This window comes from Mesoplodon mirus (assembly GCF_964341445.2).
Source record: "Mesoplodon mirus genome assembly, chromosome: 1".
Lineage (NCBI taxonomy): Eukaryota > Metazoa > Chordata > Mammalia > Artiodactyla > Ziphiidae > Mesoplodon > Mesoplodon mirus.
The window spans coordinates 71,888,455-71,914,898 of NC_138976.1; the positions used below are offsets into that span (position 1 = coordinate 71,888,455).

Consider the following 26,444-nt stretch of genomic DNA (forward strand, 5'->3'; position numbering starts at 1 on the left):
CTGTATTTTTTTTTTTTTTGTGGTATGCGGGCCTCTCACTGTTGTGGCCTCTCCCGTTGCAGAGCACAGGCTCCGGACGCGCAGGCCCCGAACACGCAGGCCCAGCGGCCATGGCTCACGGGCCCAGCTGCTCTGCGGCATGTGGGATCTTCTCGGACCGGGGCACGAACCTGAGTCCGCTGCATCGGCAGGCGGACTCTCAACCACTGCGCCACCAGGGAAGCCCTGTATTTTTTATTTTAGTCATTCTAATAAGCATGTAGTGGCATCTTGTGTTTTTTTTCATAATTTATCCTTGTTTTATTGAGATTTAATTGACATACAGCACTATATAAGTTTAAGGTGCACAGCACAGCGATTTGACTTACATACATTGAGATGATGACCACAAGAAGTTTACTGAACATCCATCATCTCACATAGATACAAAATTAAATAAACAGAAAAAAATTTTTTTCCTTGTCTCATTGTGGTTTTAATTTACATTTCCCTAATGGCTAATAATGCTCAACAACTTTTTGTGTATTTACTTGACAGCCTCTTTGGTGAAGTGACTTTTTAAAGTTGGATTATTTGTTTTCTCACTATTGAGTTTTGAAAGTTCTTATTATGTTCTGGATACAAGTTCAGATATGTTGGATATATGATCTGCAATTATTTTTTCCGAGTATGTAAGATTCTTCAGTCTCTTTCCCCCCACCCAGCTTTACTGAAATATAACTGACAATTAAAAACTGCATACAATTAAGGTGTACAACTTTATGATTTGTTGTGTTCATTCTCTTAACAGTGTCTTTCATAGAACAAAGGTTCTTTTTTTTTTTTATAAAGTCCAATGTATCAATTTTTTCTTTTATGAATTCTATTTGGTCATAATATCTAAGAACTCTTTGCCTAACTCTAGGTCACAAAGACTCTGAAAATTTTCTTTTTTACTCTTCTTCTAGATCTATGATCCATTTTGAGTTAATTTTGTATAAAATATGATGTTTAGGTAGAGGTTCTTTTTTTTTTTTTTTTTTTTTTTGCATATGAATGTTTAGCTGTTCCAATACCATTTGCTGAAAAGACTCTTTGAACGGCTTTTGCATCTTTGTCAAAAATCAATTGGGCACATTCATATAGATCTACTTCTGGAATCTCTATTCTATTTTATTGACTTATGTGCCTATCACTTCACCAGTACTACAAAGTCTTGATTACTGTCATCTGTGATTCTTCCAACTTTCTTCTTCTTTTTCCAAATTGTTTGTTATTCCTTTGCCTTTCCATATAAAGTTTAGAATCAGTTTGTCTGATACATCTACAAAACATACTTCCAGGATTTTGACTAGAATTGCATTAAAACTATAAGCCAATTTGAGAAGAACTGACATCATCATTATGATGTATCTTCCAATCTATGAACAGGTATGACTGTTTATTTAGGTCTGGAATTTCTTTCATCAGTGTTCTGTAATTTTCAACTATAGATCCTATTCATACATCTTGTTAGATATATACCTGATCTTTACTGTTTGGAGCTATTTTAAATAATATTTAAAAATTTCCATTTCCAATCATACATTGTTAGTATATAGAAATAACAAATGCTTTTTTGGGAATTAATCTTAATTTTGTCTTCATTCCTTCCCTGTCCTGCCATGGTTCTGGTAGTGTCTATGTTCCTCTGTGGCCATACAGGTCCTATCAAGCAGCTACTCTGTTGCAGCCCAGCCCCCAGTGGACTGTGATAACACTGTCCCCCCTTCCCTTGACCATTCCGGCATAGGGGAGTTAACAGCTTCCCACAGTTACTAGCCCTGGGTGCCTCACCATCCCTTAACCCCACCTAACACTGTAAGTAGTCCCTTGATTACAGTCTGTTCAGTTAAATACTTTTGAGTGAGTGGATCATCTGTTTGCTGCCAGGTCCCTAGCTGATACAGGCCCTCACATCTTCATCATCATTGATCTTATCATGTCCGTTCACAATAAACTCCTTGCTGTTTCTTAAAGATGCTCCTTGCTTTTGTGCGCTTGTTCAAAGATCCCCCTCCAAGGAAAACCCTTTGTCACTATCTTTGCCTAGTGAAGTGCTAATCACCCCTCAAAACAGAGTCACCTCCTCCAGAAAGCCTTTCCCAGGGTCTCTCCCCAGGTGGGATGAGTCTCTTCTCAGGGTCCTTCAGAGCTCCAACTGCATCTGTTGTCCCCTCTAAAAGACCTCTATCTCAGCCCCTCCCTTCATCGCAAGTTCCCAAAGCATAAGCATTGTATGCTCACTTTTGTACCCCCCAATGTCCCAGGCACCAGTGCGTGACACTCCATGGATGTTTGGCTAATACCTGCTGCATTGAAGTGAACCAGGAATGTATTATAATTGCTATTTAATGCATATGCCCAGGAAACCACTGCATTTTCTATTCGTTACTCATCAAATCTGATTACAAAAGGCAGGAGAAAACAGCTGAGATAGGGTACCATTAGCAGAGTGTGAAAACTGGGCTATACGAATGTGGGTACAAATTCTGCCACGTTGTCCCAGGGCCATCAAACCCAGAGAGGCATCATAAATATGGCCTCTCCAGTAATGGACAATGGCTATAGTAATGTACCCATGAGAAGTTAGGTGCCTGGTTCCTACACCTTGGGACTTCTCCCAGGCTTCTGGAGCCCCTGGAATCCAAAGAGTCCCTTGCGTTCAAGTGAGGATAAGGTTGGTTATAGGACCAAGCCACAGGAATCCAGTCTCTACAGCAAGCATTCAACTGGCTTAGAGGCCCAGCTTGTTCTAAACTAGGAACAACCAGACTGTCCCTCCCCACTAAAGATGGGTCAGTCCCACATATGTGTGTTTGGGTTATTTCCTGAGATACCTATCTATGACTTGACTTGTGGATTCTAAAATCTCCCGTTTCCTACCTGTGGTTGACTTTCTTTATTCTACTTTTTTTTTTCCCCTCTTAAAATGGTTCACATCTGCTAAACTGATGGGTCATTCTACCTATCAGGTTATTTTATACATTCTTGTGAAAGATCTTCATCTACCTGTGGTCATACTCCACTCTTTCCCCTCCTTGGTACCCAGGCAAATATTTGGTCTCCTAGTCCCTGAAGGAATGACAAGTCTCCTCCCTCAGACGTACACAGTTTGGAGAGGCCCTGGAATCCTTTGCTTGAAGGACATACCTTTTCCTCGGGTTTAACACCAGATTATCCGGGAACCCTACCTCTTTACCGTAACCAGTTTTACAACTCCCATAAACACCTTCTTGGTTCATTACACAATCTTAGGAAGGCTTCTTTCCATGTGTAAAAGAAATCTGACCATCTACCCCCCAGTGAGGTTTAGTCAGGGGCAATTTGAGAGCAGGAAAGAGATGGACCTCTGCGAGAAAGAAGGGAGCCAGTCATCCTGGATTTTCTAGACCTGTCACAAGCCTGGAATTCCCATCTTGATGAACTCTGCATCCAGAGTGCTAAGTCTAAGTAACTGGGACTCCCCAACTTTCTCAGCCCATTCCTCACCTCTGCCTCAAAACTGTGTCACCTGCTTATTCTTACCATGTTCCTGCCTGCCAAATGTTTATCCCTCTCTTCTCCTAACTTCTATGGAGTCTTAACTCTGACCTCTCCTTCCCCACTCCCAGAAGGACTGCAGAAATATTTACTTTCATCTTCAAATGAGTTAAGGTGTATTTGAAGAACTGTATATTTCCTAAATTAAAATGAAAGTGGTACCCAGTGTTGAAAGTTTGGGTCAGGGATTTCTGTCTCTAAATATCTCAGATGCTTCTCTTAACCCTAACTGAAAGAAAAAAGGGCCCAGATGTCTTTTCACAGGGATGAGAGTTGGGCCCTAGAAAACACACAAAGATAACATTGTAGATTAGTGTCTTCAAGGAATAACATTGTAACCAGGAATCAAGTTTTACAATTTGCATGGCTCCCTTTTTTGTTTGTTTCTGGGAAACAGTAACAAACATTTATAAGACACTTTATAGTTTTATAAAGTACCTCCACATGTATTAGCTCATTTGATAAAAACAATGGATTAGATTTAAGGTCTAGAGCTAAGTATAAATGCATTTAAGATGACTGGCAGAGACCAAAAAAAGAAAAAAAAATCAAACATGGTGAGTATAATCTTTTCAGAGTAATACTAGAGGATTTTGTTTATTCTTGCAATCTTGGAATGTTTTACGTTTGTGAGGATCTTCAGCCTCCTTTCTCAGTATTGCCCTCATGAACAGATGTTCCAGGGCATGGGGAGAGGCTGTAAAAGGGGAGAAAGAGAGAGATCTAAGCAAAAAGCGACAGCTGCGAACCTCATCCACTGTGATGTACCAACACTCTCCCCTAGAACACAGAGCCCTGAGCAGGATTCATAAAGCCTTTAAAAACTCAGCGATGAGCACTGCCTCAGGAACTTCAGGATCTTGATCTTGGATTCGATAAATCCAGTCTTCTATGGTTACTTACTTGCAATTTAAAAAGCAGCCAAGGGGGGCTTCCCTGGTGGCGCAGTGGTTGAGAATCCACATGCCAATGCAGGGGACATGGGTTCAAGCCCTGGTCCAGGAAGATCCCGCATGCCACAGAGCAATTAAGCCCGTGTACCACAACTACTGAGCCTGCACACCTCGAGCCCGTGCTCCGCAACAAGAGGAGCCACCGCAATGAGAAGCTCATGCACCACAACAAAGACTAGCCCCCGCTTGCCGCAACTAGAAAAATCCCACGCACAGCAACGAAGACCCAACGCAGCCAAACCTTACCCAATCATTTCCACTTAAACAACAGTAGACGTAAACTTCTAATTTTTTTTCAAAATAAACAAGCTAGTTAGAGATTACTGGCAAATACTTATATTCAATGCAAATGGCAAACCAGTTACAGAGGAGACCTGGGCATGTTTCTCGGGGTCTGTGGGTTCTGCACTGGCAACAAGAGCTCAACCTCTGTTGCTCTGTGGAGCTCAGAATCTCTCCCACGTGATGAAACCTCAGGAAGTTCTCTAGGTGTGAGAAAGAAATTAATGAAGCGAAGCAGAAATGGAGCAAACCTGTTATGTCTCCTGGTTGACAATTAACTTTTGCTGATAAAAAAAGTAAAAACTCATCTTCAGAATCTTTAACAACCAAGTCTAGTATTTGTCCAAGGTGTTTAAGCTCAAGGTCTACTGGAACAAGCAGCACAGACAGGCTAATTAATCTCTTATCATAGAAATAATCTCCAGACAGAGACAGAAATGGGCAGAATTTGGGCAGGGATGTGAAACGATGAGTGGAGGGGGAAAACCTAGAAAAAAATTCACTGGAAGACAGAGGAGTTGCTAAATACCACATTCAAAAAGACTCTACCATCCAAGGGTGATTCAGCTCCACGCCATGGCCCAACTTTGGGAAGCCAGATGGATCTTCTAATCTCTCTAATTCTGTCCAGTTTCAGTATTGTATGGAACTATTAGTTAGTCTAATTAGTCCAAAGAACTCTCTGGAGATCAGGCTCATTCCTGTGCTGGTTTCCTGAGGTCAGATCTTCCTCAGGGTAGAAAGATGCTCTCCATTCTGAAAGCTCCAGGGTCATGCTGAGCTCACACTAAAATGGCTTCAGAACTGTTAGTGACTAGGCTTGCTCTTCTTCTGGGGCCCCCAAACTAGGAGTAAAGTATATTTCAGATGACCCCAGCTTGGATAAGAGTTCCTCAGGGTCTTCAAAAACCCATGCAACTTACTGGGTAACTAGGGGATCAATGGGATAGGCTCATCAAGGACTGACCTCTTCTTCAGTGAAGAAGGTTCTATAATCAGTCAAAAATATTTGTGAGCATCTCTTATGAAGCAGGTACCAGGTTAGATGCTATGAGTGTGACAGACCCATATAAGACAGCATTTTTTTTTAACCCTCAGGACACTGAGATAAGAAAGAGAAGTTGTAAAAACATAACAATACATATATTAAATAGTTTCATACCATACTGAAATTGGACACAAGATAAAGACCCCTGTACTCGTATCATTATCTCCACCTGGGTTTGTCATCTTTCCAATCTTCAAGCCCAGAAATCCTACCACACCTGCTCAAGGCCATTCCTGGCCTCCTCCAATTCCCAATTCCACCTGTTTCTCAATTGCCCCTCTTCTTTGAAGGCCCAAGGCGTGTTGTAGCTTTCCTGCAGCATTTACAACAGTTACACTCACATTAGTGATTTCTGTGCACATATTGCCTCTGACAGACTGAGACGAAACACAGACTTCAACTCTGCATCTCTTGCCAGTTAACATCAATACTTGTTCAATTTAAATTAATTGCAAAATGAATAGATTTTCCCAGAAATGGACAATACTTTTCATCTTACATGCCAGTTCCCTTTGATTAACAGTAGTTGCCTAGAGAAGAGTTTTGAGGATTCTGAGGTCATAGCAAAGCTCCAAGGTACAGAGTGCTATAATCAATAAGTGATGTCTGCCACAGGGCAGGATTAGGAGTAGTGGTTCAAAGGCAGTACAATTTGGGAAAATAAATTAAGGGTTATACGAGCACAGAGAAGGGAAATCATCTCTGACTGGCAGTCAGAGAAGTCTATATGATAAAAGTGAAAATTAGATCCACCATCAAGGATGGTTAGGATAACAGTGGGTGAAACACATGAGCAAAAGCAGTAGGGCAGGAGAGTATGACACATCCTGGGAAAGCAACTCTTAGACAAGCTCAACTAGAATAAGTTCAAATAGAAGGTTTATATGGGAGATGAATAGGGGAAGGACTAAATACTGTAGAATGCCTCAGGTTGAAGGACATGATAAAGAAAAGCCAAGAGACAGACAAGGGGTGGAGTAAGAAGGAGGTTACTAGGCTTTATTTAGCTACTGTACAAGAGTGAAGTCTGTAAGAATGCTCTGAACTATCAATTAGGTGTATCAAGGTTCATTAGGAAGTAGCCTTGCTTAATAGTTAAGAACTGCAGTTTTTTTGTTTTGTTTTGTTTTGTTTTGTTTGCAGTACGCGGGCCTCTCACTGCTGTGGCCTCTCCCGTTGCGGAGCACAGGCTCCGGATGAGCAGGCTCAGCGGCCATGGCCCATGGACCCAGCCGCTCCGCGGCATGTGGGATCCTCCTGGCCGGGGCACGAACCCGTGTCCCCTGCATCGGCAGGTGGACTCCCAACCACTGCGCCACCAGGGAAGCCCCAAGAACTGCAGTTTTGGAGTCAGACAGTCCTGGGTGCAAATCCCAGCTCTGACTGTGACCTCACGTGACTTAAGCCTTGTAAGTTTCAGTCTCCTTTTCTGTAAAAAAAAGTACACTTCTTACCTCATTGTGCTGAGGCTCAAATGGGAAATAATGTGCATAAAAGTCATAATAAGCCCTCAATAAATATTACCTATTAGGCTTGGTTACCCACAGAAAAAGAAATTTTCAAAGGAGAAAATGTCTCCCTCATTGTTTCATAATTTGGGAAATCTTATATGAAACTTGTAAAGTGGTTACGTGGCTCAGAAAATAATTAAGTATATGAAATAGCCACAGAACTAGAATAGAATCAGTTTATTTTCCAGTAATGCTCGGAGATTAGGCTTTTTGTGGTTAGGCATTTCTGGTGATGGTGCATTTTTTTGTTGACTTAATTCTTTACTGAGTTATAAGTAACCAGATAATTCTCAAGCGGTAGAAAAATAATTTAATTTTATAATCTCATTTAAGCATTCTCCTCTAAGGGTTTCCTCCTTAGTCAAGAAAGTAAGTACAGTTTTAACCCCCTGAGAGCATAGTTGTCTCAATGCAGCTGTAAAAATTAACACACAGGGCTTCCCTGGTGGCGCAGTGGTTGAGAGTCTGCCTGCTGATGCAGGGGACACGGGTTCCTGCTCCGGTCCGGGGAAGATCCCACATGCCGCGGAGTGGCCGGGCCCGTGAGCCACGGCCGCTGAGCCTGCGTGTCCGGAGCCTGCGCTCCACAACGGGAGAGGCCACAACAGTGAGAGGCCCGCGTACCGCAAAAAAAAAAAAAAAAAAAAAAAAAAAAAAAATTAACACACAGTGCAGACCCCCACTGAGGTCACTTCTGAATAGTTCCAGTCCCAAAGGCCACCACTCTGCTTCAATATGCAGACCTAGCAGAGTCACATGATGCTGGTATCAGGACCCTTCCTGGACACAGGAAAATCTGCTGTGACAACTGTCCTGCTTGTGGACCCTGTTATGGACTCTGACCAACAAGGGCTCTGGGAACAAAGACCTTAGCCTGAGTGTGGAGGGATTGGTGGGAGGGTCTTTTTTCCTCAGTGCTGGTTCTGGGTCTCATGGTGGAGAACAAGGCACAGAGTTCCCACTCTCCTGGCAGAGCGGGAACCACTGCCCAGAGCTCACACAACTGGGGCTGGGCCCGGGAGAGGAACCACCCAGGACACACAGCATGAAGTGTCTGTGAGCTGGGACAAGGTCTGCCCATCCCAGAAAATGCAGGAGTATTTGCTGGAAAGGAAATATTCTACCTCTGGTAATGGAACAGGCAGTGGGCAGATATTTTTCAAAGGTAGGGTAGTAACATTTCTGGCAATGAGTGAGTCACTGAAACACTTCCTTTCCATTAACAGAGGTGTTACTGTGGAGCGTTCTAATTACAACAGAGCACTCTTTGTCGCAGTTTGGGGCTGTTTCCTCAGCAAGTATAATGAATCAGCTCCTTCTAAATCTATCTGCCGTGCTAAACTACAGCTCCGAAGTGAATTATTGGCTTAATGGTAACTGTCTTCAATGTTGTCTTCTATTAGATGTATGTTTAACATTCAAAATAGGAAAGGCCATTGAAAAGACTTGCTACTTTAACAGACACTGCTGCGGGGGAGTTTAAGTGGGCCACTCAGTGCCGTCTAAGATGAGTTCATTTTCTTGGAGAGTGTTCGAGTCCCCACAGTACTCGTGACCCCAGATCTCCAGAGACATCAACATGGGGGAGATCTGCAGTTCCTCAGGTGAACAGAGCTGCCTGGCACCAGGCCAGCGTGTCACTGACTCCCTATATAGGACAGCTATTTTCATTCTCAGCTCTGCTAAAGGTAATCACAATTTCTCCCAAGTAATTAACATGGAAAGCTTTCTCTCTTTATAAGCAAGTGTTCGTATGAGCACGCATATGCTCTCCAACAGCTAATTCCTAATCCCATTTATTTACACTGTGTCTGAGCAACCCAAGGTTTTTACTCATCTGAGCTACTATATGAGCTCCACCAAATCCAAATTTGGCATGTGATAATTTTCTACATCTTATGTCATCATTTGAAGTTTCCTTTATTTCTTATGCTCACTGCTCAAATTTTTGACAGATGGGTTAAGTTTGATCAGCCAAAAATCAGAATCTTTTCAGTGATTCCCCAACTCTGGTGGGTTCTGATTTCAAAACTGAAAGCACCAGGCATAGGCATTCAAAGCCCAAAATTGTTTCCCTAATCCTTCAATATGTGGAACTAGGGACAAGTCAGCTAAAGGATCGCTTCTCAAAGGTACTTAATTAAGCAGATACATGCAAGATATATATACATGTATAGAAACAACGTAAGTTTATTAGATCTCACATTACTGTTGTGATGAATAATTTAAGGCTGACATAGAACATTACCCTGGTAACAGTCCCACACACAATTTACATTTTTACACCCCAAGTCACAGATGTAGAACAAATGACTCAACATCAAGGTCCTTTTACCCTCCAGTAATGACCTTTAACCCTTCCTTGGTTCCCTAAGGAAGACTTCCTCTAACTCCCAGCAATGAACTGAGGAATGACTATACAAGCATAGAGCTAAAGGATTTTAAACCTAGAAGGAACTTCAGAGACTTTCAGACCCAGGGTCAACAAGTATGAAGCACACAGGCCACTATTTCCTGTCCTTAAGCCCTTGGCAGACATCAGTCATCAATTTCAGAACTTTTCTTTCTCAACAAACATATCATGCCAGACAGTCCATTACCTATAAACTGGAGTTGGCACATGAATGAAATCTCTTTGATCTTCCAGCTAATCCAAACCTCTCTTCCTTCTGACAAGAAACAAAGATTCACTTTTTTATATAGCATTTTAGAGTCAGTCTCATTACTTTAAGGCCTCCTTTCATTTTCTAGTGCCTGCTAAGGGTAATCGAATGCTTTCGCCCGCTAGGGGTCTATAATCTAGTTTTGAAGAAGAAAAGTTTAACATGCTTGATAAGTATATGTAAACTAAGTGTTAATCTGTCTTACTGATGCAGATCAGAGGAGGCTGAAGTAGGCAGAGAAGAATGTATGGTGGAATTCAAGCTTAGCTTTGAGCTCATTTACTCATTCAATAAACAAGGATAACGTCTAACTATCTCTCTGGGTCATAAATGACACAACAATTTAACAAATGTATTGAGCCCACCAGGCATTGTGACAGGTGCTCCGGGTATAGAGAGGGGCAACACAGAATTCCTTCCCTCAAGGGCTCATGGGTCAGTGGGGAAGGCAGGAAATTAGAATACACTCTAACTATACAATAACAAAAAGCAAGTAGACATTGGTTCTGTACAGTGGGAGAGCATGGTAGCTCTTTTCCAAGCTGCTGCCCCCTCCGGGACTTCCTCTCCTGCTAGAGATCACCCCCTCCTCTCCCGAGGACTAAACCTAGCCAAGCCGCATCAGGTTAACCTCCTTTCCACTCTCACTGCTGCTGCTCTGCTGAGGCCCCCATCTCTCTCTCTCTCTGCCTGGACCTTAACAGTAATCCCCTAGGGTGATCTGCCCACTTGCAAGATCACCCTTCTTGGATCCATTTTCCACATCCATCTGCCTCAAGGATCTTTTCTAAGCACAGTCCTGCCCATGTCATTGTCCAGTTTTGTCCTCAGGAGCATGTCTGAACTTATCAGCATGGCATTCCAGTCTCTCTAGGATCTGGCTGCTGACCTCCGTGGCAGCCTTGCTTTTTCTCCCCCCATGTCCCTCAATCACACCCTTTGTGCCAGTCACACCAAGCCACTTAGTTAGAAGGTAGAAAGGGCAGGCTTTGAAGGTGAAAAGAATAGCAGGGCAGCCCCATGGACAGAGGTGTAAGGGTGGCTCTGAGCCTAGAGTGGAGACCAGTCTGGCTGATCAGTCTGGCAAATCCCACAGGAGCAGTGTTCCTCCAGGGCACACACTGCAATTCTGAAAGTCCTGTGGAGGCATGTTGCTGCCCCTTCTCAGTCTCAGGGGAGAAAGGCGCAACTACAGCCCAAAGTGCACGCTACAGAATCCTCATACCCTATCCCGATGTGGCATACAGCCAGACCACCATGGTCCCCAGGAGGGTCTGCAATGACCAAATATGACAGGGAGATGGGGAGCAAGACAGAGGACAGCAGTCCAAAGTGGGGGAAGGAGACGTATAGGAAGACTGGGCATTGCCAGTTGTTATCTGAGTGATCCTGAGCGAGTCCTGCACTGTTCCAAGTCTGCTTCCTCGTCCATATAACGGTGAACAATAAGGCCTACTTTATAGTTGCAATATTTTTTTCATTGATTTTTTTAAGTATTTCCTAAGGTTTCACTAGCCATGATGGAAATGAGATTAGAAAAGTGTAAAAATAAAATACATAGCAGAACAAGATCCTAACTTTCTATACAGAACAATTATAAAATAAATCATTTTTTCAATTAAAAAAAATACATAGCAGGTTAATTGTACTAGCCTCCTAAACTGGTCTCTCTGCTTCCACGCTTGTCTCTGCTGTCTGTGGTCAAAAGAGCAGCAAGCCAGGGAAAGCTGATTAAAAGATAATCAGACCATGTCACTGCTCTGCTCAACACCTTTTAATGGTTTCCCAACTCCCAGTAAAAGTCAAAGTCCTTATAAGAACTCGCACCATCCTACTGCCTCTTCCCCCCACCTCCTCACTCCACCCCCATGCTCTTCCTTAAACACATCAGGATCTCCCCAGATATCTGTGTTCCTTCACCTCTTTCCAGTGTCACTTCAATTCTCGCCTTCCCAGCAGGGCCTTCCCATTCTCCCTATTTCAACCTGCAATCCCCCAGTGCCCTCTCTGCTTTATGCTACTCTAGAGCACTCTCACCAGCTAACATACTCTACATTGTAGTTTACCTATTTTTCCGGTTTACTGTCAGCTTGTCTCCACTTGAACATAAGTCCCATGAGGACAGGGGTTTTTATTTTGTTCACTGTTATGTGCCCCGGTTCTAGAACAGTCCCTGGCACACAGTAGGTGCCCAATATATATTTGTTGAATGAGCGAATGATTTAAGCATCGGTTACTCTACAGGTATATTCCAAGGCTGAGCTGATTAGACGCCCAGCAGCACCAGGCCTGAGACCTGCCAGAGCACATGAGTTTCATGATAACAAAATACATTCTGAACATTGAGCTGCAGTCGTCTCCCCGCCCGACCCCCGATCTTCAGGAGCTTCACAGACATGTAGAAACTGAGCAAGAGAGCTTATACCATGACTCAAATTAGCACTGCCAGATACAAGAGCTCCGGCGTAGGAGATGTAAGGCTGGGTAGGGCAAGGGTTATTACTAAGAACATGAAGGAATTGTTCTCGATTTTGGACAATGGAATCTGAATCTGTAAATGACTGCTTCCTTTAGTGCTCCAAAGAAAATTATTCCGGATGAATAAGCTTGCCAGCTCTGTCCTGTAAATAACAACAGCTATTTCCTTTCCTGAAAATCCACAACCTGGAAATCAGATTTTTCAAACGACTGAAATAAAGCAAAACCTGTCTGGACACAAAGATCAGGCTTTATGTTGTGAACGGGGTGAGGGTTCCATGAGTGCTTTACCAACATTATACACGCTATGATCAGTACTGGCTGACTTGAATCACAACGCTTGGACACAGAATTCTCACACACAGATTCTGCTTGCACAGAATTCCCACTTAAAGCACTAAAATTCTTCCCTCATAATTTCTGCCCTGTTAAGTGAAATGAGAATCAGACTATGGGGCACAAAACAAAATGATTAATCCTTTCCATATCCTTTTAAAACAGTAAATAATGCTCTGGAGGCTGGTGTTCACCTAGACAGAACATGTCATCAAAACACTTGAATCACCTTGGACTCAGAATTCTAGGCTGGACACCAAGCAGAACAGCGAAAGACCACGAGAGTCCTTATTTTATAAGAAAATATTAATTTCCTCAGAATGAAATTATTCAAATCATCTTAAAATGACATTTATTGAGTACCTGTTATATGCCAGTCACACAACTAGATATTTTCACATTATCTTAAACAACTCTAATAGCAAATGAGGTAATGACCTATATCCCTATTTTTCAGATGAGGAAATTGAGGATTCCAGAGAATAAGAGATTTTGTCTAAATGGTAGAGCATGACAGTATCAGAATTCAAATCCAGAACTCTTGACTCCAGGCTCTGTGCTCATACTACTACACTATGGAAGGAGGGAAAAAGCCTGAAAGAATTGTAATGGATGCAATGAAAATTGTTCCTAATCAGATTTTAGTAAAGGCCTCTCACCTGAAAATCCAAGATATTATTTCCAAGACCTTGTAGGGTTTCACAGAAATTAACGAAGATGGTCACGTAACTATTCAATCCCTTTATCTCACAAATAAGAATATGAGGAAGCATCTCCTTGTCCATGAAAGAAATTAACTTTTACACCTAATAAAGATGACTTTTAATTTCATTTCCCTTCAAATGCTGTCTTCAAAAATCAGAGGCTTTAAGATGGCTGGGAAACACCTTTGCCCCTCACTTCAAAAATCAAAATATTTTAAAGTGTCAGGGCTGCTGAATTATAGCAGGGACAAAACATTTCAATTTTAATCAGAAGATGATATTCTGTCAGGGTAATAAATAAATTTAACTGTTTTTTCTTCTTTAAGATCCACATACTGAAAGGTTCAGAAAGGAGGCTACATGAGGGTGCTTGTGATTTCTGTATCAATTAAGACTGTTATAAAAATAAACTTACTATCATGGCCTAAAGGACTTATGGATGGACTTAGCAACCCTGTTATAAGTTGGCTGCAATTTCACTTCCGGGTTTAAACCAGAAAGAGTTAGCACAGACTACACAGACAGAGGTATGATTTTTGCACTCAAGCCCAGTGCTCCAAAGAATGAGGAAAAGAGGAGGACTCTGGGAAGTGCCTTGTGATGGACACATTGAGGGTGGTGTAGGCTTGACTTCTCAGACCAGGAGCTGAAATGCTCAGGGACTGCCCGATGTTGCTCCTTTTGCAAATGTGCTGAAAGACTTCAATTGAGCACTTACAATTTTTATATGGTGTTTTTCCTTTCTGGAGCAAAGTATCTAAATCAAGCTCCTGGGGCTTACCCACATTAAAACTGGAGGAAATTGCCCATCTGACAACAAAGGCCACGTCTGCAAAACAGACTTGTCATCTCCCGTGACCCTGAAGACGTATTTATGCAACAAGTTCTAAAGGCCAGGGTACAATTTTCAAAATCTTTGCCAAACCAGCCACCAGTGAATCAGTAAATTCACACTGGTGTGCCACACTTGGTTAATAGGTGAGTATCTCTGGAAAACCCCACAGGTGAAAAGGCAGGATCATTTCGTGTCCACGGGGGATTGGGAGGGAAATGCCACGCTACCCCAAACCATCCTTAAAAAGGGATTTAACAATTAATTCTGGAATCTTGTCACTAGGAAAACAAACAAGGACAACTCATCTATTTGGCTGCAGGGAAAACAAATCACTCTCTCTGAGGCATCTGTTATTTAAAACGTGATGGGGCAGGATAACTCTTCCCTTAAAAACACCCTAACCAGGGACTTCCCTGGTGGCACAGTGGTTAAGACTCCGCCTGCCAATGCAGGTGACACAGGTTCGAGCCCTGGTCCGGGAAGAACCCACATGCCACGGAGCAACTAAGCCTGTGCGCCACAACTACTGAGCCCGCGCGCCACAACTACTGAAGCTCACGCGCCTAGAGCCCGTGCTCTGCAACAAGAGAAGCCACCGCAATGAGAAGCCCACACACCACAATGAAGAGTAGCCCCCGCTCGCCGCAACTAGAGAAAGCCTGCGTGCAGCAACGAAGACCCAACGTAACCAACCAACCAACCAACCAACCAACACAAAACAAATGCCCTAAACCATGTGGCTCTTCTTAGGGAAAAGAGTTAAGCCGTCAAGACTTGCTCCTCTACTTCTCTCTTTTCCTCCCACACGTGGCCTCTGCTAAGGTAATTCCAGAATGTTATTTATTTACTAGAAACCTGACTTGACTTTGCATAAGGATCTGGAGGAACAAATCCAGCCCTGAGGAATCCATTAATCTCCACAGACTTTTTTTGGGGGGGGGGCGGGGGGTTGGGCACCAAGAGCGGGGAGCAGGCAACACCAAATATTCTGAGATTCAGAAGCAGCAGCTGGAGAGAAAGGTGCATGAGGCTGGAAGAGGTACAGGCTAACCCTCTCCCCAGCTCCAGTTTCCAAATGGAAGGCGGGGTTTTCAAAGGAGCCTCACCTGCTGGGTGTCCCCACCTGTGCGAGCTCTTAGAGGAAAGGAGGCAGTCTTGGCGCCAACCCCAAAGAGAAGCATCCCAGGGCTCAAGGTGTAAAACAGACAACCTGGCAGAAATTCATAGTCTAAACAGGAACAACTCATACCTCTGAGCAATGGATCTGACATTCACCTAGTCCAGTGATTTCTCAGGAATGAATCACTTAAATACACCTTGTTTAAAAACAAGCACATATGACTTCAAAATTACTTTCAATAGAGAACCAATGTGGAGAGCAAGGAAGCTCAGGGAGGCTACCTCGGTAGATTTGCACGGGGGAAAGGGAGAAATCTGATAGCTCTCTTCCCCTTGACATCCTGCGGGCCACAACTGCATACTCCTGAGTTCAAGCACTAATCTGGCAGGTTTTCCGTGCGGGCAGCGGCTCGCCGCGTGGGAAGGCACCTTTCCAGGCACTGCCCAGGGTGACCGACCGAAGGTAACATCCACCTCCTCCCTCCCGCCGGGGACCGGACCATCCCTGAGGTTAAGGTGCCTCTTCCAGTCCAACCGCGAACCATCATCCACACTCAATACTCGTCCGGACAACGTATGGTTCAGGAAAAAAAGGGGGGAGCAGATAGGATTTTAAAAATTAAACCACATTTGCTTCCAAACGGGAAGAACCGAGAGCTCTTGCTTCCCTTTCTCCCTTGCAAGCCCCTTTGATCATTTTGGGTAAAGCAGGAACCCGCAGCTCGCGGAACACCCAAACGCGAGTCCCGTAGGAGCTTTGTTCTTTGCACGCAGAAATCAACACCCTCGAGGGTAAGCCCCCGCGTGGTGGCCGAGGGAGAGCCGAGGGACCGGAGCATTGGGTGCGCCAGCGCCATGCCCACCCTCGCACCCGCCCGCCCCACACGCGGCCTGGGCGCTGGAAGCGCGTGAGGGTGCGCGCGTCTCCCACCCGCCAGGCAGCTCACCTAGCACCACCGCAGCCACGGTGGAGAGTAGCAGCCAATTATTCCTCAGGAAGCGCTTCCAGTCGCATCCCTTCTTCGCCGGCTTCCCCATGGCTGGCGCCCGGGCTCCGAACCACAAGAGAGGCGGCCGCTCTTGTGCGTGGGGGCTCGGCCGTGCGCGCGGGGGCCGGGGAAGCCCGGGGACCGCCGGTGGCTCCGCGGCTCAGTGCAGGAAAGATGCGGGCGCGCTGGGAAGAGGGTGTGGGTTGGCCGCTGCCGCCACCGTCGCCGCCTCCGCCGCCACCTGAGCTCGCGCGCCGCGCCTGCAGCCCGTGCTAGCTCGGTGGCCGTGCGTGTCGGGCGCGCCTGGCCCCTCCCGCCGCCGCCGCCGCGGCGCTCTGCGGCGCCGCGGCCAACCAGCGAGGAAAGAGGGAGGAGCGGCCGGCCCCCGGAGGAGGGCGGGTGGGAGCGTGCGGGGAGCGTGCGTGGTGCGCCCGGGGGTCCCGGCGGAGCAGGCGTAGGAGGGTGCCCATGCTGTGGCTGCAGCGGGGACGGCTACTCAGAGACCGCTGCGCTCCTCCCCAGGCTTAGGCTGGAGCCTCTCAATTTTTTTTTTTTTTTTTAATTTAACTGGTCAGGCTAGGTTTTCGGATTTATGGTTTCCTCCTCTCCCTAATCCAGAGGGGCGGAGCCGCTGGCCCCTTTGGTTTGGACTTCACTCGGCACACCAGCACGCCTTCTCTTTCTCCATACCAGCCACTGCCAGTGCAGCACCGCAGTGGGGAGAGTCGGGGGGAACTGAGTTCGGTCTTGGGTCCCATTTGCTTCTCCACTGCAGCCTCGGATTGGCCAGCAGCCTGGAAAGCCTCCTAGAAGCGTCTAGGAAGAGGGGGAAAAAAAGAGTGCTGGTGGGGTTGGGGGGCGGTAAGCAGGACAGGACTTTGTGAACTTTCACACGAGGCCTCTAACTCCCCTGCCCGCACAGGTATTATTAATTCTCCTCCTTAAGCCGAGGGAGGTGACGCTCCCCTAGGATGGTCTGTGGACGCAGGGCTTGGAATGGGCCCTCTTAGAACTTCATTGCCGCTCCTTGCGACCGGCTCTGTGGCCGCCCAAGGCCCCAAAGCTGTGAGACTAGGCAGAACGATTGGGACTGAGAACCCGACCTAGCCGTTCTGAGGAGAAAGTGGCCCTAAGGCCAGATGCTTTGGAAAGGCAAACACAGGAGAGGTGGAGAAACTAGGTAAGTGCAGCTAAGTGAATTTTCTAATTCTCTTCCATTCTTCTACCCAGTTTTTTCACCCTCGCTTATACAAAACTTTTCCCTTCCCTTTTACCACGCCACCACCTCTGCAGCTCCAGTCTGCCTTCTCATTAGCTTTCCTAACGTTAAGTCAGCCCTGCACCTTTTTGCTATTGTAGAGTCTCCTCTGATTGGGGAGGGTGGGGGAATCTCCAGCTAGATTTTCTGGTGACTAACCCCTCACAATTAGAGCTCCATTCCTTTGGCTTAAATTGACAGAAGTGTCCTTGAAGAGAAAATAAGTTTTATGAACCATGTACACTTTAGTATGAATGAGTTTATCAGCTCCTTTCCAAAAAATAAATTTTGAGAGAAGGAAAGCTAGAGGGACACCAATGTCACTGTGTGCTTGGGAAATATCTGAAGAAATGTCAGAAGAAGGGAAACTATTGAGAAAGAGGAGACAAAGACATCCATCCCACAGTAAAAAAGCTGGAAATACTCAGATGTTCAAGGTGAAGAGTGGTAAATATATTATGGAACTGCCACGTAACTGTACATTATGCAGCGTCTATAAAAGAAGTTTATGAAATTTCTAATAGCATAGGATAGCACGTCATAATATGAGGGAAAACCGGAAGATGAAAATTGTATGTATCACATGATCACAACTATGGAAAACAAACATAGAACAAAACCATGTACTTAGAAAAAAGTCTAGAAGGAAACACAAAATTTTAACAGTGGTCATTTTTGGGTGATATTATTACTTGAATCTTTTTGCTTTCTATTTTTTCTGTATTTTCTATAGTGTTTACCATAAGCATACCTGTGCCCATTACAGGTGGATAGGGCTGTATTTAAGAAATGAAGAGGTTCTAAAGAGAAAAATGTGGAAGAATCTAAGCAGACTTTGTACATCACAATTTTTTGAGGTGTATGTAGTGAGATAATTACACCTGGGTTTTGGGAGTAGGATATTTAGGTTTAAATCCCAGCACTACCATTTACCAGCTGGGTTACCTTGGGCAAGTTGCTTAAATTTTTTGTGTCTCAGTTTCTACATCTGTAAACGGGGGCATTAGTAGTATTTATCTCATGAGGGTATTGTAAGAACTGAATACTAGAATGTATGTAAAAGACTTAGAACAGTGTCTGGCATACAAGAGTCATCATGAGTTTTACTTGGGGGTCAACCTGGACAGGCATCTTTTTACTTCTTCTTGTTGCCTGCCTGTCATGAACACACCCTGAGCCACTTCACACCCACAAGAACCCTTGTATACATATTTTTTAGTATTAATTTTTATTGGAGTATAGTTGCTTTACAATGTTGTGTTAGTTTCTGCTGTACAGCAAAGTGAATCAGCTATACATATACATACATGCCCTCTTTTTTGGATTTCCTTCCCATTTAGGTCACCACAGAGCACTGAGTAGAGTTCCCTGTGCTATACAGTAGGTTCTCATTAGTTATCTATTTTATACATAGTAGTGTATATATGTCAATGCCAACCTCCCAATTCATCCCACCCTCCTTTTCCCCCCGGTATCCATATGTCTGTTCCCTACGTCTGTGTCTATTTCTGCTTTACAAATAAGTTCATCAGTTCATTTTTCTAGATTCCACATATAAGCAATATTATACGATACTTGTTTTTCTGACTTAACTCTGTATGACAGTCTCTAGGTCCATCCACGTCTCTGCAAATTGCACAATTACTAGAACCCTTGTATATTGGTCAATAGTAATTGCCTTTAGAATTACAATCAGTGGACCCTGAATCTATTGTACTTTCACACCTAAAGCCTATATAGTACATATTCATTTTACACTTATTTAAATTATACAATTTTAGGATAGTGCAATATAAAAAAGAAAAATAGAGTCTAAACATATACACTCATTTTGAAATAATTAAAATCTCCTAAATAAAAAATAAAAGTCAAGAATCGAAGAAGTTCAAAGCACGTGGGCCAAGTGAATTATAAACTATGTTTATGCTATTGCTACATGGCAGGTCCACTTTAGCTGGTAATAAAAGGTAATTAATAAGCAAACACTTATAATACACTTAACATTTGCCAGACACCCTTCTAACCACTTTATACATAGTAACTACTTTGGTCCTCACAACAACTTAATGAAGTAGGGACTATTGTTACCTCATGGGGCTGCTGGAAGAATCAAGTGAGATATTGTGTATTGTTATTATCTTCATTTTACAGCTGAGGAATCTGAGGCAAAAAGAGGTTAAGTAACTTGCTTAAGTTCCCTCCATTAGTAAGAGAAGGATCAAGGATTGAACTAGGTGGTCTTGCTCAAGCTAAATGCACAAACTCTGCATTAAACCAGGGGTCCCCAACCCTCGGCCACGGACTGGTACCAGTTCATGATAGCGGTTCATGGCCTGTTAGGAACTGGGCCGCACAGCAGGAGGTGAGCAGCAGGCAAGCAAGCGAAGCTTCATTTGCATTTACAGCCTCTCCCCATCGCTCGCATTACCGCCTGAGCTCCGCCTCCTGTCAGATCAGCGGTGGCATTAGGTTCTCATAGGAGCAGGAACCCTACTGTGAACTGTGCATTCGAGGGATCTAGGTTGCGCGCTCCTTTTGAAAATCTAATGCCTGATGATCTAAGGTGGGGCTGAGGCGGTGCTGGGGAGCGGCTGCAAATGCAGATTATCATTAGCAGAGAGGTTTGACTGCACAGAGACCATAATAAATCAATTGCTTGCAGACTCATATCAAAACCCTATCAGTGGGCTTCCCTGGTGGCACAGTGGTTGAGAGTCCGCCTGCCGATGCAGGGGATGTGGGTTCGTGCCCCGGTCCGGGAAGATCCCACGTGCCGCGGAGCGGCTGGGCCTGTGAGCCATGGCCGCTGAGCCTGCGCGTCCGGAGCCTGTGTTCCACAACGGGAGAGGCCACAACAGTGAGAGGTCCGCGTACCACAAAAAAAACAAACAAACAAAAAAAAACCCTATCAGTGAGGGGCGAGTGACAAGCTGCATCTGGTGGCAGGCTTTATAGTGGCAAGTGAGTTGATGTACTTCAGTTGTACAGCTGCATCTGGTGGCAGGCTTTAAGTCAGAATCCGACACTTATTTTAGTCCACATGTGGCCCACCCAGTATTTTATTTACCACTTCCGTCCGTGCCTCTTTCCCACACTGCACACTTGTCTCAATGACAGTTTTGGTAAGCTCACAAGCTACCCCTAGCCAAAATGAGTAAAAAACAAACATCACTGGAGAGCTTCTTTGAAGAGGGGTAAAGACCCAATGATGAGATAGCAGAAGACTCTAAGACTGCCAGCAAAAAGAAAGCTGCATTTAAAAGAAAATACCAAGAGTCCTACTTAAATTACAGGTTCATTGCAACAGGTGATTCACATTCTCCAAGCCCGCTTTGTATACTATGTGGTGACCGGCTCTCCAACGAAGCCAAGAAACCTTCAAAACTGCTTTGTCACATGGAGACCAAGCACCCTGCATTAAAAGACAAGCCTTTGGAGTTTTTCAAAAGAAAGACGAAGAACAGAAGCAATTATTGAAGGCCACCACTTCATCAAATGTGTCTGCACCGAGAGCATGGTCCTTAGTGGCCTTACTGCATTGCTAAAGCTAAGAAGCCCTTTACTATTGATGAAGAGTTGATCCTGCCAGCTGCTAAGGACATTTGTCTTGAACTTTTAGCAGAGGCTGCAGTTCAAAAGGTGACACGTGTTCCTCTTTCGGCTAGCACCATAACTAGATGAATTGATGAAATAGCAGAGGATACTGTGGCACAGTTGTTAGAGAGGATTAATGGGTCACTGTGGTATGCAGTCCAGGTTGACGAGTCTACCGATGTTGACAACAAGGCAACAATGCTTGTTTTTGTGCAATATATTTTTCAGGAGGATGTGCATGAGGACATGTTGTGTGCACTTTTGTTGCCAACCAACACCACAGCTGCAGAACTATTCAGTTCTTTGAATGATTACATATCAGGAAAACTGAATTGGTCATTTTCTGTTGGTATATGCACAGACGGAGTGGCTGCCATGACTGGATGGCTTTTTGATTTCACTACTCGGGTCAAAGAAGTCACTTCTGAATGTGAGTCTACGCACTGTGTCATCCATAGAGAAATGCTGGCTAGCCAAAAAATGTCACCTGAACTTAACAGTGTTTTGCAGGATGTGATTAAAATTATCAACGACATTAAAGTACATGCCCTTAACTCACGTCTGTTCGCGCAGCTCTGTGAGGAGATGGACACAGGGCACACATGTCTTCTCTTATATACAGAAGTGAGATGGCTTTCTAAAGGTAGATCACTGGCCAGAGTTTTTGAGTTATGAGGGCTGCTCCAGAGATTTCTTTTAGATAAACAGTCACCCCTGGCAGCACATTTCAGTGACACAGAATGTGTCACAAAACTTGCTTACTTGTGTGACATATTCAACCTGCTCAACGAACTCAATCTGTCACTTCAGGGGAGAATGACAACTGTGTTCAAGTCGGCAGACAAAGTGGCTGCATTCAAAGCCAAACTGGAATTATGGGGCCGACGAGTGAACATTAGGATTTTTGACATGTTTCAAACATTAGCAGAGATTTTGAAAGAGACTGAGCCAGGGCCTTCTTTCTCCCAGCTGGTGCACGATCACCTATCTCAGCTTTCAAAAGAGTTTGAGCATTACTTCCCAACCACAAAAGGCCCCCGAACTAGGAAGGAATGGATCCACGACCGGTTTGTGAATAAGCCAGGTGAATCGACTTTGTCTGTGCTAGAAGAGGATCAACTGCTTGAGATCTCAAATGATGGTGGCCTTAAAAGTATGTTTGAGACAACTTCAAATCTCCATACGTTCTGGATTAAAGTCAAGGTGGAATATCCTGAGATTGCCACAAAAGCACTGAAAAGCCTGCTTCCATTTCCAACATCCTATCTTTGTGAAGCAGGGTTTTCTGGAGTAACAGCAACCAAAACGAGATTACAGAGTAGACTGGACTTAAGCAACACAGTTCATGTGTCACTGCCTCCCATCACCTCCAGATGGGACCATCTAGTTGCAGGAAAACAAGCTCAGGGCTCCCACTGATTCTGCATTATGGTGAGTTGTATAATTATTTCATTATATATTACAATGTAATAATAATAGAAATAAAATGCACAATAAATGTAATGAGCTTGAATCATCCCAAAACCATCCCCCCCCGCCCCATCCCCACCCCGGTCCATGAAAAAATTGTCTTCCACGAAACTGGTCCCTGGTGCCAAAAAGGTTGGGGACTGCTGCATTAAACCACCATCTCTTATATGAGGAACAAAAACAGAATTGTTATGGGAAAATTACTCTTGAGTTACATGAATTTTACTTTATGCAAGATCTTCAAGAATCCCTCCGTTCGGGCTTCCCTGGTGGCGCAGTGGTTGAGAGTCCGCCTGCCGATGCAGGGGACACGGGTTCGTGCCCCGGTCTGGGAAGATCCCACATGCCGCGGAGCGGCTGGGCCCGTGAGCCATGGCTGCTGAGCCTGCACGTCTGGAGCCTGTGCTCCGCAACGGGAGAGGCCACAACAGTGAGAGGCCCGTGTACTGCAAAAAAAAAATAATAAATAAAAAAAAGAATCCCTCCGTTCACATCCAAGAGACACTATGGTGTCCTACAGTGCTGTGCTGAAGTGGAAACTGCATACATTTTATGGGGCAGTGGTTGAACTCTCGAATCCTCTCTCCATTGCTGCTACTGGAACTTAATAATTCTATGTTATTTCTCTGCCTAAGACAAGAAATGGTGTAGGAAGCATCACTTTGGGAAGGGGGGAAATTGGAGACCCCTAGTGCTCAAGTTCCATTCTTTCTTACTTTCTTAGCCTGGGATAGTCATGGACACAAATGATCACAAATTTGACGAGAGTGAAGAGGCATCTCCCTTGTAAACTCTACCTGAGGGGATCTTGACCACTCAGCTCCTGGAACAAAAACTTCACTCTCCTGGGATAAAATCTTAAAGCCAAGTAGAAAGAAGTGTTAGAATTTTACCCCCTCCAGTAGATGTTAACATCTCCCTTTCTGCAGGTCCCTCACATTCCTCATCCTGCTGAAATACACCTTTGGCCAGTTCTTACTAGATTACATTTTGCCAGTACGCTTGCTTGCTCTTTTCCTCCCTCCCTCCCTTCCTTCCTTTCTTTCTACCGTTTAAGTAACTATGCCATTTCCTTTATTGTTATTGTTCCCCACCCCCCTTTTAAATTGTTAACTCATGGACTCTCTTGTTAGTTATTAAAGAAAGGAGACTTCGACTTTGCCACACAAGGTTAGATGAGCAGGTGACAACCTGGCCTTATATGTTAATTGGGATAGAAATGGAAAGGGGCATTCAGAAACAAAAAGTAAGGCATCAGCTTCTGAGCATCTCTCAAAATAGTATGCTGGTTGCATTCTACCACCATAAAACATATGCAGTGGGATGCTTTGTCCTCAGGCTGTGGTAATGGGGAGAAGGAGGTCATGGGTATCAGAGTCTCCTTCAGCATCTACAGCTGTGCAGCCATTCATGACTGATAGATGGTAAGAAGGATGCTGTCAGCATATTCAGATGCCCTTTTTAGCAATCTCTTTTTTATCTTCCAATCTTGATTTGGATTTCTCTTGGAATTAAAAATTAAGGAGTAAAAGAACTGTAATTCATTAAGTCTTCACAATAGTTCTCCAAGCAATATTTTATAAAGATGATTTGGCCTGAAGAGACTTACATGTTAGTTAGATATCCTTGAACTCTTGGATTCAACAGAACTTTGCCCCATAGGCTTTATTGCTTACTCTGACAAACTGAAGAGCAATTCCATTTCATTTTAAAATATGAAAAAAATAAGTTAACTGCTTCGTAGAAGCTGTGTGTCCTTGAACAAGTCATTTAATCTCTCTGAACCTCAGTTTTCTCATCTGAAGATATCATTTAAAGTAATACAAATGGTCAATACGTATTTGAAACATATGAAAAAATGTTCAATCTCACTAGTACTCAAAGAACTGAACATTTAAACCAATATTTGTTTACCAGCTGAACAAAGATATTTTAACATAAAATATTTTATTTTTTCACATCTTTATTGGAGTATAAATGCTTTACAATGTTGTGTTAGTTTCTGCTGTACAACAAAGTGAATCAGCTACATGTATACATATATCCCCATATCCCCTCCCTCTTGAGCCTCCCTCTCACCCTCTCTATCCCACCCCTCTAGTCATCACAAAGCACCAAGCTGATCTCCCTGTGCTATGCAGCTGCTTCCCACTAGCCATCCATTTTACATTTGGTAGTGTATATATGTCAATGCTACTCTCTCACTTCATCCCAGCTTCCCCTTCCCCCCCATGCCCTCAAGTCTGTTCTCTACGTCTGTGTCTTTATTCCTGCCCTGCCACTAAGTTCATCAGTACCACTTTTTAAAATTCCATATATATGCATTAGCATATGGTATTTGTTTTTCACTTTCTGACTTACTTCACTCTGTATAACAGATTCTAGGTCCATCCACCTCACTACAAATAGCTCAATTTCGTTCCTTTTTATGGCTGAGTAATATTCCATTGTATATAATAGCATAAAATATTTTTAAATTCACAATTATAAAATTTATAGTTTTAACATTTTAATTATAAACTTAGAGAAGGTATGGAAAAATGGGCAGTGTCACACACTGCTGGTGGACCTGGAAAAATGCTATGATTTTTCTAAGGATAATTAGGCAATTTGTAATCTTTCCATCAAAAGTGTTTGTATTCTTTAATTCAACCAGTCTACTTCTAGAAATTTATACCAAAAAAATACTACAGTGCTGTTCATCCCAACTCAGTTGGAAACAACTTAACTGTCTAGTATAGTAGATTGGCTAAAGATTGATTAAGTGTGTAAAAATACACTGGACAATGGAACACCATTCAGGGATTGAAAAGCATATTTTAGCAGAATATTAAATTACATGGGAAAATGGTAAACACACACGACTATGTTTTGAGATGGCAAAAGTAATAAACAGTGGGTGGGTTTCTTTTTACAATGAAGATGTAGTCATTTATTATTTTTAAACCTAAAAAGATAAAACTTAAAATATGCATATTATAATTCCAAGTAAGTCTCTGTGTGTGTGTGCACATGTGTATAAGAGTTGTGATACGAAAGTTATTAATGTGCTTTTTTTTTTTTTTTTTTGCGGTACGCGGGCCTCTCACTGTTGTGGCCTCTCCTGTTGCGGAGCACAGGCTCCGACGCGCAGGCTCAGCTGCCATGGCTCATGGGCCCAGCCGCTCCGCGGCATGTGGGATCTTCCCGGACCGGGGCACGAACCCATGTTCCCTGAATCGGCAGGTGGACTCTCAACCACTGCGCCACCAGGGAAGCCCATTAATGTGCTTTTTTCGTTTTCCTTTCTGAGCGTATGTTCTTTGCCCTGCTAGGCCAAGGTGTTCATATGCTTAGGAGATTAGGATTTGTTATAGAAGGAATTTAAAGGAAATAAAAATGTACTAACATTACACTTCTGCGTTATATAATAATAAATAATAATAATTGTGAGACAGAATGTTCCCTATTCCTTCATCTCCCCACTAGAATATTAAAATATCCAGTTCACAGAATTTTCCTGTAGTGTAGGAACGATACCCTTCTATCTATAGCAGCTGTCACTCTACTGGAGCAGGAGGTTAAGACATAGGGGAATTAGAAGAAAAACTTACCACTTTCTAGTCAAGGGAATGGTGGGAGGAAGAAATGGAGAGAAGGAGAG

General features: G+C 43.8%; 1 protein-coding gene across 1 annotated transcript in view; it reads right to left on the reverse strand.

The window, feature by feature from the left end:
* Nucleotides 1–17,074, reverse strand: part of SLC1A1 (solute carrier family 1 member 1) — a 72,277-nt gene extending 55,203 nt beyond the window's left edge. Inside the window, exon 1 of the mRNA XM_082620674.1 lies at nt 16,438–17,074. Within this exon, the coding sequence (XP_082476800.1) occupies nt 16,438–16,528 (91 nt within the window). The 5' untranslated portion in view covers nt 16,529–17,074. The remainder of the gene's footprint in view (nt 1–16,437) is intronic.
* Nucleotides 17,075–26,444: the final 9,370 nt, after the last annotated feature.